General features: G+C 51.5%; 1 protein-coding gene across 1 annotated transcript; it reads left to right on the top strand.

Moving 5' to 3' along the window:
- Positions 1-3453: 3453 nt before the first annotated feature.
- CDKN1A (cyclin dependent kinase inhibitor 1A) lies at positions 3454-10631 on the top strand. The gene is made up of 3 exons (XM_036916176.2): positions 3454-3585; positions 7344-7799; positions 9079-10631. Exons 2-3 carry the CDS (start codon positions 7355-7357, stop codon positions 9126-9128), a joined length of 495 nt encoding a protein of 164 aa, XP_036772071.2. The 5' UTR covers positions 3454-3585; positions 7344-7354; the 3' UTR covers positions 9129-10631.
- The last annotated feature ends 1611 nt before the right edge of the window (positions 10632-12242 follow it).

Raw genomic sequence — 12242 nt, 5'->3', positions numbered from 1 at the left:
GCTCCTCAGGCGGTCTGTGTTTGCAAAGTTTCCTCACCAACCTTGTCAACCCGAAATGATCTGACCAACTCATGCACACTGTGCAATGCCACCCAGAACCCTGTGTGGGACCTATGCACTCACTCTCCCCACTGACTGTTGGGAGCATTGGCTGCTGATGCTTACAGCTGAGTCCTTCTTCAAGATTCAGCCTCAGCTACAGGAGCTCTCTTGCCCAATGTCATGCTTTCATATCCAAGTGACTGGTTGAAGCAGGGGTATGAAGGCCCAGAGAATTCTGCAGGACCATCCCAGCTCCAGAGCTCCCAGCAGGATCAGCTGAGGCATCTCTCGGGCCTTCAGCCCCCATCTTAGCCCAACTCTTCCTCTGCCCAATCCTGTTCCCTTTATACCTCCACAGGTACAAAGGAGTTGATTGCAAATGCACTCCCCGAGAAACCTTCTTCAAGCAAATCTCCACTTCAGAGTATGTTTTCTAGGAAGTCTAAATTAAAATACCCACTAAAATGTAGGTGATTACTCAGTTCCAAGGTATGCCTTCCCTGGAGGTGTTTGTGTAGCAATAATAACTAATATTCATAGAGTGGTATCTATGTGCCAGGCACTATGCTAAGCATTTTGCCTGTAAGATCTTATTTAATGAAGAGCAGAGTTATGCGAAAGGAATGGGTTTCTAATGATGAGATTTTTAGGCTTTGGCAAGGTGACATTTCTAGCTCAGGGATGCTAGAAGTGTTTGTGTGGCACAAATTTTGTCATATACTTCTCTGCCTTACTGTATGATCAGTCCTGATCTTGGTACTGGCTGGGTAAAGCCCCCAGCAGATCAGGATGGAGACTCCCAATCTCATTTTTCCTTTAAAAGAAAAAAAGGCAAACAGGACATCTGCTCAGTAATATAATAATAGCTCTGTTCTGTCTCTTCTTTGGGGTCCCACTTCTTGGGAACCTGTGTGAAGGTGAATTCCTCTGAAAGCTGACTGCCCCTGTTTGGGACTCCCCAGGCCTTTTCTGAGAAATGGTGACATTGTTCCCAACACTTCCTCTCCCTTCCCGAGCAGCTCCTGCAGCCACCATTGAGCACTCCTCACATCCTCCTTCTTCAAATGTGGGCTTTTCACCTTTCCTTTGCATCACCACTTCCCTCCTGGGTGGTGGCCGATCTGTTCCCCAGGCTGAGCCTCCCTCCATCCCTAAGCTGTCTGCTTCCTGGCAAACATGCCCAGACATCAGGCTATGGCTCTGCTTGGCCCCCTGGACTTCAAGAACATGTCCCAACATGTTGAGCCCTGGCATAGAAGCTACTGGTGGCTGTTTTGTCCCTCCAGCTGCCTACTTTGGGGCCAAGGGTGGGGTGGTAGGAGACAGGAGACCCCCAGAGACTCAAGGGAGACCTTGGTCTGAGTTTTTCTGAACAGAATATGTGGTTTGCAGCAGATCCCTTGTATTGGCCTGAGATTTGATTTGGGGTGTGTGTGTGTGTGTGTGTGTGTGTGTGTGTGTGTGTGTGTGTTGGGAGTCATATCTTGTGTAACCTGCTTCTTTGCCCTTTAAGGAGGCTACACAGAAGCCTTCCTTTAGGGCATACCTGGCTACACATTCAAATGTATGGTTGGAAACTTTTTTTTTTAAGTACTGAACTGTACTAGACACTTTGTAGGTGCTTTATAAACATTTATTGAATTTTGTTGTGGTGGTGAGCTAGAAGTCATTAAAAAAACAAACAAACTCACTTCCCAACAAAAAGGAATTACATTATTGTGAGGCTAGGTACCACAAAACTTTAAATAATTCAATACAAGCCTTCATTTAACACATTTTTTTCCCCAAAAGTAAACAGACAATGTCAAGTCTATTTGAAATGCTTGAAAGGTGAGGGGATTCAAGGCAGTAAGAGGATATGCCTGTCCTCTGCTGGACATTTGGCAACCTAGACTTTGGGGGGTGTAGGTACACCTGTGTTGAGGGTAGGGATAGGGTGGAGAAAGGGGCTGGGGAGGAGGGGATGGGTTCTGGGGTCTTGGCCATTCAGAGCCCTCCTGAACCCAGCTACAATCCTCACCTGACTGCAATGTCGTGCAGGTAGGGGGTCTGGTGCTGTGCCCTCCCACTGCTGCTGGGGCTTCCCTCCTGGCAGTAGAGAAGGAGGCTGTCCTCCCTGAGGTCAGCTGCATGAAAGGAAGAAATCTGGGCATGTCCGGGCAGAGATTTCCAGACACTGAACAGCCCTAGATGTCAGTAACTGTAGCTGCTCCAAGCCTGGATTCTATTTTTTAATGGGATTTCTGTTCAGGTTAACCCTCTGTTCTCTGCAATTTTTCAAAAACAAAAACTGCAAATGTTTTAGGTGGAGGAAGAAGGCAAAGGTGTGGTGCAAAGGAGGCTAGGGGTGTGGAGGTGAGTGGGAGCAGATGGGCACCTCATTTGCTTCTGTATCTGTCAGAAGTATGAGTGGACATTTCCTGAACTGTCTTTGATCAATGTTACCTAGGTACACTCAAAATGAGGGGTGCTGGATGTATGCTGGAAATGAGGGGTGCAGGAGCAGGAGCCACTTAAATAGAGAGGGGAACAAACATAGACTTCTGGGTGGAAATCAAAAGGCCTACATTCCAACCATAGCCATTTATTTGCTGTGTGATGGGAGTGAGGTCGCTGAACTTCTCTGAGCCTCAATTTCCCCAGCACTGTCTGTGGGCTGTGTGCAGGATGTCCAGGAGACAACTCACTCACCAAATACTTCCCTCCTTCCTAGCTATCAAATCTGCTGCAATTACAGGGGCTTCTTTTATTGGGTGAGGCGAAGGTGGGTGTGGGAAGTGAGGAGAGAGGGCTGGGAGGTTAGTTCAATGTCTGATTTCTTACATTTCCCCTCTAGACCAGGTTTGGCCTTATCTGAGAAGTGCCCCCAATTCCCTCCTTCCCTGAGGCATTTGACAAGCAACAGCTTTGCATCCCTTCAGTTCTGTGGGCCTCAGTTTTCTCACCTGTGAAATAAAGGAGAATGACTCCCTTTCTGGCCTCCAAGATGCTTGGTTGGGGTGTGGGTGCCCCAGGTGCCTGGAAAGAGGTGGCCTAGTGAGGGATCCGTGGGGTTTAGTGGGACTTTTCTGGGAATTGCAAAGAGAAGTGCATCGTCTTTATTACTTACGGCTTTTATTTATTAATGACAGCCCTCGTGATCTTTTCAGGCCCAGAAAGAGGGCTCATCCTAACAATGTCATCTGGTTAAAAAAAACCAGATGTGGCTCAGTTCGTGGTGAAATGTATCAAGCTCACAAACCTAGGCGGGAGTGTGGGGGGGCAGGAGGCGCTCTCCTGCAGGACGCGAGGCTGGCACACTGAGCTCTGTGAATCCAGAGCAGGGCCAGGAGCAGCGGGAGCAGATGACTCCTCGGTGGCCGCGGAAGGGCGGTCCAGGCGGGCTGGGGGCGGAGCGGCGGTCCCGCCTCCGAAGCCGTTCCTTTATAAGGCAGCGCCGGGCGCCACCAGCTGAGGTGTGAGCAGCTGCCTGAGTCAGTGACTTGGAGACCCGGAGCCGGGCGCGGATTCACCGAGACACCGAGACAAAGACCCTCAGAGGAGGTAAGGGAGTCGTTGCAGCCAAGAGCAGAACCCGAGCTGGCGCGGCTCTGAGCTGAGCCGAGCGTGTCCGCCTGTATATCGGTGTGATGTGTTTGTGTGTGTGCGCGCGCGGGGGATGTGTGTGTGCTGTGTTCACAGGTGAATGATGGGCGTGGGTCTCGGTTTTGCACACACACGCGTGTGACAGGGTCGAGATGTGTCGGAGGCTCCGGACGGAGAGAAGGGAGCATACAAGGGGATCCCCTGCCTTGCTCGCCTCCGGTTGAAACTCAGGGAAGGCGTGGTCGGGGTCGCCCGGGGAGCTCGTATCTGGGCGACTGCGCCCCAGGTCCCGGTCCCCACGCGCGGGCTGCCCTGGGCTTGGGGGTGAAGCCCCCGAGGGCGGAGGGTTTCGGGAGGGGCGGAGAACGCAGAGGGGATCAGGTTCACCCAGGATCCGCTTCTGTGCTGCTCTCGGATCCAATTGGTGCCGTCAGGCCCAGACCCCGGAGGTCTGGGTCCGCGACGCCGCCGTGTCCGTCGCCCGACTGGGCACTGAGGTCAGAGCAGGCTGTGTCCCCGGCCTTTGGGAACGTGTCGGGACACGTCCCTTTAGAGCAAGCGAAGAGGTGACTCATGGTGACAAGGAGACCCCGGGGAATGGACCGGGTGACATCAGAACCCCGCCCGGGCTGGGGTACAGTGGCGCCCCAGGAGCCCGCCTCCTTGTCGCTCCGCCGTCTCCACCCCATCAGCACAGTGACCCATTTGGCTGGCACAGAGTGTTCCCACGGAAGCTGGGACACCAGGAGGTCCGAGACCGGGTGTCCGGTCGCCGCCCTGCGGCGCGCCCTCGGGGACCCGGAGCCGCGGCCCCGCTCTGGGTGGACTCGCGCCAGTCTGTCAGTTCGGGAAGGCCAGGGGTCCGACCCACCTTCTCCAGCCGCTGCCCGCAGAGCGGCGACCCAGCTTGCCCTCGGGTCGGGGCGACAGACTCCCGCGCGGAAGCAGCGCCCTGCAAGGCGGAGCGGCAGGGCTTGTAGCCCACGCCCGGGCAGGAGGCAGGAGGGGTCGCTTCTTGGAGTGGGGTTTCGGGGGCGCGACGCTGCTCAGGGCCTCTTTCAACTGCATCCCGGGGCTTCCGGCGCCCCCCGAACAGAATTCCCTCTCCGAGGGCAGCAGGTCTGAACGGAGTAGGAGGGCGAGTCGCTTTTAGGGCGCTGCCGCCCAGTGCAGGCCACTGAGTCCGCTGTGTCCGCGGTCGGGGTACATTTGCGCCATCCTGGTGCGGAGAAGAATCTTTGGAACTGGGTTTGGCACGTAGGGCGCCCAGGCAGCTCCCTCCTTCCCGCTCTCCACGTCGCGTTTCGGGGAGGACTTTCGAGTGGTTTTGTTTTCGTTGCTCCCGTCTATTTTTATTTTTCCAGGGATCTGACTCATCTCGTGCTTTGGGCGTGGAGATAAGGTGGAGGAACCAAACCTCTGCGCCCCTGTGCGTGCGCGAGTGTGTGCGTGCCGACTGTGTGTATATGTGTGTCACAGGCGGCTCGGGAGCGCGCAGTTTCCTAACAGTGGCGGGGGTTTCGGAAGCCTGGCTGGCTCAGCGTGACGTGTTTGCGGCCCTCGGCCCCCCTCCCTCTCCCGCTTTCCTCTCCCCCCTCCTCACCCGAGGGTGACGCGCACCCGGAGTGGAAGCGAAGTTTTGGCGGGCGACAAGCGCTTTGCAGGAAACTGACTCATCACAACTCCCTGCCGCTGTCCAAGGCTCTGCCCACGCACCTCCCACCCTGAGCCTGATTTCCTGGATACCAGCGCCCCCTTCCGGCCCCGGCGCGAATAGCAAGCACGCCTTCCCGCGGAATGCGGCGTCGCCCGCCTTTCCTTCCCGCCTCTGCGGCTGGGCTGCTCCAGATCGCTCCCTTCCATCCCCCAACGCCCCTTAAGAGTACCCCATTGGTTCAGCCGTGTTTACTGAGTGCTTACTGTTTACTTGGGAATTAAAATTAGTTGAGTCTAAGGCACGAAGGCCAACAAAAGAAACTATTCTCAGTTATTTGCTTGTAAAACAAGGTTGGTATTTCTTGAGTTTTCTTTGAGCTGGGAGTTAAAATAATGGGCGTGAGAGAGTTTGGTGGGGAGCCTATGAGAGCCTTAAGGGAAAGGGTGGAAGAAGGAGAAAGAGTCCCTGCCTGGATTCTGGCTTCATCTTCAGCTCTTAGAAGCCAGGGAGTAAGGTGGACCCTGATAAAGCCCTAGGCCGGCTCCTCTTTCTTATGCCTCTGGGACACCAAGACCCAGAATGTCCATTTCAGCCATCCCGTGTGTCCCCGCTTGGCTGGCACCGCAACAGTGCCCATCTGGGGAACTGCCAAACACTTGCTGAAAATCTCTTTCAGTTTGAATTAAGTTGCTCTTGGAAGGGATGGGCCTATCAAGCTGTACTTTGAAAAAGCTCCCCAAGTGATTCTGTTGGGCATCTGTGGTTAAAAAAACCTCCAAACTAGAGAGGAACCGAGTAGACCGGCCACCTGTAATTTTCTTTGCCTGCAAAACGGGTTCCTTGGATGCAGCAACATGGGGCAAAGCCTTCAAGGTTGTCTAGACTTCAGATCACCTGATATGCCTGGCAGGATGTGGCTCAGCCTGGGAGAAATCATCACCCTGCCCTGCCCAACCCCTCCTCACCCCCAGGCCACCAGCCTGATGACATCCTTGGGAAAGGCCCCTTGCTGCAGCACCTGTCAGCTGCTGTCTGAAGCAGGTGGTGGCCCCAGGTGGGGGAGAGTGACTAGGAGGAGAACTTCAGCCAGACTGAAGGCAGAGAGAAATAATAACACTTCTGTTTGCCAAGTACTTCTACGTACCAGGGAATATCGCTGCTCTAAGCACGTTACCTACATGAACTCAGTTAATCCTCATGTCTCTATCTCTGAGACATTCACTGTTACTGTCTCCATTTTACAAATGAGGAAAATAGAGCCCAGAAAAATTAAACCACTTGTCCAGGTCACCCAGCCTAGGCGGTCTGGTTCCAGAGCCCTTGCTCTTAGCCACAGACACAGCCTCGAAGCTCTTTCCATCTGCTTTGCCTGGCAGGACTCCCTGACCAATTGCTTGAGCATGCTTCCACAGCCCCATTTTACAGATGAGGAAACTGAGGCTTAGAAGACATTAAGTGACTTTAAAACTTAGGTAGTAAGCAGCAGAGGTAAGACTAGCCCCAGATGGTTTTTACCCCAAAGTCCAGGGTACTTTGAAGTTGCAGAGTAGGGTTACCCCTCTTGGTGAGAGGATTCAGGAGGCTTGGGTTGATGTCAGCCTGTCCATTCATTTGGGAACAGACCTCCTGGCCTGGGCTGGGGTTGGGAAACTGCTGGACTGTAGCAATTCACACATACTTAGGGTATTCACATCTACGAGGGACACCTTGGGGGAAAACAAATTGACTTAAGCAGATAATACCTGGTGGTAAACAGGACCCTGATCCCTATTGCGATAAATTTGCCTTTGTTGACATCAGCTGCCCTTCAGCTGCCCTCCTCCAATCCCCAGTGACTGTGGGGTGTCAGGCCGGCAGAGCTCTGTCTCCACCCTGTGTCTGTTGGTGGGGTGCTGGGGTGGCCTGTGGGAAGGAGGTGGTGGAAAATAATCTGGAAGGAGGCAGAGAGACTCTCTTACCTCATGTTGCAGTAGGAGGACCTCACCTGAGGTTGCACAGCAAAGCACAACTGATAAGGGAGGGTCCCATTTAAATGACCAGAGCCTTACTTGTGTCTCAGCTGCAGGCACCATGTCGGAGCCATTCAGGGACGCCCATCAGATCCTGCGCAGCAGCAAGGCCTGCCGCCGCCTCTTCGGCCCAGTGGACAGTGAGCAGCTTCGCCGCGACTGTGATGCACTAATGGCAGGCTGCGTGCAGGAGGCCCGTGAGCGATGGAATTTCGACTTTGTCACCGAGACACCTCTGGAGGGCGACTTCGCCTGGGAGCGTGTGTGGGGCCTCGGCATACCCAAGCTCTACCTGCCTGAGGGGCTACGGGGGTGCCGGGACGACCTGGGAGGGGGCAAGCGGCCTAGCCCCTCATCTGCCCTGCTCCAGGGGACAGCTCAGGAGGACCACGTGGACCTGTCACTGTCCTGCACCTTCCTGCCTCACTCACCTGAGCGGCCTGAGGGGTCCCCAGGCGGGCCTGGCACTTCTCAGGGCCGAAAAAGACGGCAGACCAGCATGACAGGTGAGGACGGTACAAGGAAGGACACTGTAAGGGACCAAGACTCTCGGACTTCGTGGTGGGATTAGACAGAGGGGAAAGAGGCCCAGAGAGGGGAACCAGCTTGTGTGCGGTTGCACAGCAAGTCTGCAGCCAAGACCAACTAGCTAATATTTATTGGGAACATTTGTATTCCAGGCCCTTTGCTAAGTTTCTAAGATGGATTTCATTTAGTTCTTTATAGCAGTCCTACGCCATATGACATTCTTGCCACTCTTTACAGGCAAAGAAACAAGGTTCAGAGAGGTTGAGTGATTTGACTAAAATCCCACTGCATTTGCAGTGGAGAGAAAACCAATGATAATACTTTCCTGGCTGCCCTAGCCAAATTTAACTTCCCTTCCCCAACATGTGTGCACGCTCACACACACACACACACACACACACTGACCATCCATCTTCCCTGCTTAGTTTTTCTCTTTGGCATTTTTTTTTTCAACTATTAGTAGCTACTCCCTTATATTGATATTGTCTGTCTCCCCAACTTGGATGTTGTCTCCATGAGAAGGGGATCTGTATCTCTCTTGTTCACTGCTGAATCCCCAGCACCTAAGAGAGAATAATTGATGCTGACATTTCAGTACTGATATGCCAGGCCCAAGACCGAAACCCTTTATAAAGAGCATTTCATTGAATCCTTAGAGCACCATACCAGTGTTATCCTCATTTTATAGGGGAGGAAACTGAGGCTCAGAGATGCAGTCAAGAATCCAGTGGCAAATTTGCAGCTCGGTCAGAACTAACAATAATGATAATAAAAATTTGTATGGCCCAGGCCTTGAGCAGAACACTTTGCATGGGTTATCTAATGGAGTCCCTAGAGCAGGGCTCTCCGAGAGAACTCTACAGTGGGGCAGACGTTCAGTGCCACTAGCTATATACAGCCATTGTGCACTGGGCATGTGGCTGGTGTGACCAAGGAACTGAAGATTTCATTTTATTTGATTTTAGCTAATTTTAATAACCACACAGAGCTAGTGGTTACTGTATTGGCAGCTTGGCTTAGAGCAGAGGCCCATGGATGTCAGTCCCCTTATAAATCACATCTGTGAAGTGTAGCAGGTGCTCTGTAAATGCCCCCCTGGGAGATGGAACACATGTTAGCAGAGTTCTTCCCTGTACTCGGCAATATGTCCCTTTGGCTCCAGGAAGGGTCCCTGGCCCCTCTACAGTTTGCCTTGGATGGGGGTCTCTGCTGTGCCCTCTTCTCCTGGCCTGGCTGACCTCTGTTCTCTCTCCTCAGATTTCTATCACTCCAAACGCCGGCTGATCTTCTCTAAGAGGAAGCCCTAACCTGCCCACTGGAAGCTTCAAGCCCCTGGAAACATGGGGGCTCCTACAGGCCCCGTCTGTATCTTTTGCCTTAGTCCTTCAGTTTGTATGTCTTAATTATTACTTGTGTTTTAATTTAAACTCCTCCCCGTGTACATACCCTGCTTGCCGCCACCCTCCCTCCCACCCCCAGCCTCTGGCATTAGAATTATTTAAAAAACATTAGCTGAATGATAGGCTTATTAGACTGCTAGGTATTTTTATTACACAAACTATATTATTTAAGACCTCCTCATCCCCTGCCCTCCATCCCTACCCCTGTCCCCTGGGTAAGGTGGGGCTGCCGTGACATTACCCACTGGGTAGCGCTCTCTAGAGGGGCCTGGCTCCCTCTTCTCACTGTTTCAAGGGCGTATGAAATTCCGTCCCTTTCCTGGCTTCTCTGACCTGAATTCTTTATCATTTGAGAAGTAAACCGATGGCACTTTGAAGGGGGCCCAGCAGAGTAGGGGCATCATCAAAACTCTGGAGTCCCCTCACCTCCTCTAAGGTTGGGCAGGGTGATCTTGAAGCGGGCACAGCCTAGAACAGGGCTGGGGACTTGGCACCCTCCTGGCCCTTGATAGCCCACTCTGTCCCATGAAGGCATAGGGAAGGTAGGGTCCCGTAGCAAGCCACCCCACCTCCCCACCCCAACTGCCTCAGGGGTGCCAGCCTCAGCATTTGGCCACCACCCTGTTGGCTTCCTCTGCACTTTTTGAGGAGCCCCAGATGCCCCTCTTTGTGCTGGGCTCTGAAGTCCCTCTCTGCTCCCCTTCCCTCCCCCAGTGTCCTGTCCCTCTCCCCCCTGGGTGGCAGCTCTGGAGCTCTGGGGTGCTTGTCCCCCCAGCTCAGTGGACTGGAAGGGGAAGGGGTATGCTAGAAGTAGGGTTCCCCAGTTCTACCTCAGGCAGCTCAAGCAGCCACACCTCCTCTTACCTCTTGGGGTAGGGGTCCTGGGTGGTCGGACAGGCCTCTTGGAGTGGGGATCTCTCTCTGTTAGGCGTGGAGGGGGGGAGCAGATTCTCCTAGGAGGGAGAGCATGACACCTGCCCCTGGAACTCAGCCAAGAACTATCTCCATCTGCCCCACCCTTCCCCCATTTCATTGCACTTTGAAAAGCAGCTGAACAAGGAGACAGGTGTTTAAAGATGGCAGGAGCAGAGGCGGTGGACAGGGCACACCACAGTGGGCTAATACAGTCCTGGGAGTTGTGAGTTGTCTTTCTTGGCACTGAACATTGAGCCCTTGCAGGCACCAAAGCATTTAGTGGGTCCAACCCTAAACCTTCCAGCTCCTATAACACCCTTGCCTGGACTGTTTCCTCTGACCTCCCCATGTGTTATGGTTCTCCTGTCTCCACCCAGACTGTAAACCTCTAAAGGGCAGGGACCAAGTCCTGCACTGCTCTGTGTCCTTCACAGCCCCTCCCACAGTGCTGGGTATACAGCAGGTGCTCAATAAATATTTGTTGGTGACATATTACCACTGTGATCAATATATCTTGTTATTTACAAGAACAAGTAGGCAGAGGTTTTTTGGGTTTTATAATTTTAAAAATTTAGTATTTAAAAATTTAAAAGGTGGAAAGCTTAACACAGACCATAAGGCAAAAAACAAACAATAAAACAAAAACAATAAATCATCACACCTCTGCAAAGATTGCCACTGTCAATATTTTGGTTCATTATGTGGTCTTTTTTTCAGTAAAGAATATATTATTACTCATCAGGGAAATGAAAATCATTACTCAATGGGGAAATGCAAATTAAAACCACAATAAGATACCATTACACACCTACCAGAATGACTATGATGAAAAAGACTGACAATGCCAAGTGTTGACTAAGATATGGAGCAACTGGAACTCATACCTTGCTGGTGGAAGTATAAAATGTTTCAACTATTTTAGAAAGCTTTGGCAGTATCTTTTAAAGATACCTCCCCTTATGCCTACCCTTGTGATCCAGGAATTCTATTTCTAGGTTTATTCTCAAGAGAAATGAGCACATATTTCTACTAAAAGACATGTTCATAGTAGCATTATTCTTAACAGACCCAAACTGGAAACAACCTAAATACCCATAACAGAATAGATACGTAAATTTTATCTTTGTATAGTGGAATGCACACTATTAAAAAGCACAAAGTAGGTTATATGCTTATTCTGGTTATCTACTCATAATTAACCACCACAAGACTCAGTGTCTTAAAACAACAATCTTTTATTTGCTCCCAATTCCGCAATTTGGCCAAGAACTACTTTTCAAATGTTGACTAACTCTCTGCTGTCCAGGGCCTGGCTTTGCTCCAGAACTCTAGGAGTTTGAAATGAGGCTCTCTCACTGGGGCTTTTCAGAGATCTCACATTGTCTCCTTAATCTCCCATGGATGTTTCTAGTACCACGGGATATGCTGAGTCACCTGTCCCACATGCTCATCCCATAGCATGGGCCTATCACAGAGCCCTTTTTTGCTCTGGACTCTACTCAAACACAATAGCTTCCCAAGTCATCCAAAATATGGGCTGGAGCATTAGTATACTGCTTCCACTCTGATACCATATCTGATACAACAGCTGCGAGCAGGGCTGCCATGTGGGTAACCATCAATCACCATGCTTCATTTGGTTGGTACAGGAGCAGTATGGGGTAGATTGAATGGAGATATGGCAGGGACCGCCCTGCATCCTCTAAATCTTTGAGATTAGCCCTAATCTCTGAAATTTCACCAGGATGTTGTATTGCTTCTGATTCACTATCTTGACTAGTGAGATAATTTGAGAAACTTCTCCTAGGTCCTGCTTTCCATAATGGCTCTTATTCTATAGATTAGGGAATCGATGTGAGGGTTCTGCTAACTGCTAAGTATATCCATCCCAATTTGTGCCCAGGCTAGGAAATAACCACACAGTGGGTCCACAGACCCACTGAACTCAGAGGAACCTGGCCAGGACTCCATTTACCACCTGGTCTCATGTGTCCCCCTACTTGAAAAGGAGGCTACAATGGTATTTTGAATCACCTGGTACTATGTAAGCTCAGACTCTGTATTCCATAAACCTCAAAAGATCTGGTTATTCCCTTTTCCACATTT

The sequence above is a fragment of the Manis pentadactyla genome, chromosome 16 (genome assembly GCF_030020395.1).
Source record: "Manis pentadactyla isolate mManPen7 chromosome 16, mManPen7.hap1, whole genome shotgun sequence".
NCBI lineage: Eukaryota > Metazoa > Chordata > Mammalia > Pholidota > Manidae > Manis > Manis pentadactyla.
This window is presented reverse-complemented; position numbering and strand designations above follow the sequence as displayed.

Coding starts and splice junctions, on each gene's coding strand:
- CDKN1A (XM_036916176.2), top strand. CDS start 7,355: ATGTCGGAGCCATTCAGGGACGCCCATCAGATCCTGCGCAGCAGCAAG. Junction 7,800..9,078: donor ACGGCAGACCAGCATGACAG/GTGAGGACGGTA, acceptor CTCTCTCCTCAG/ATTTCTATCACTCCAAACGC.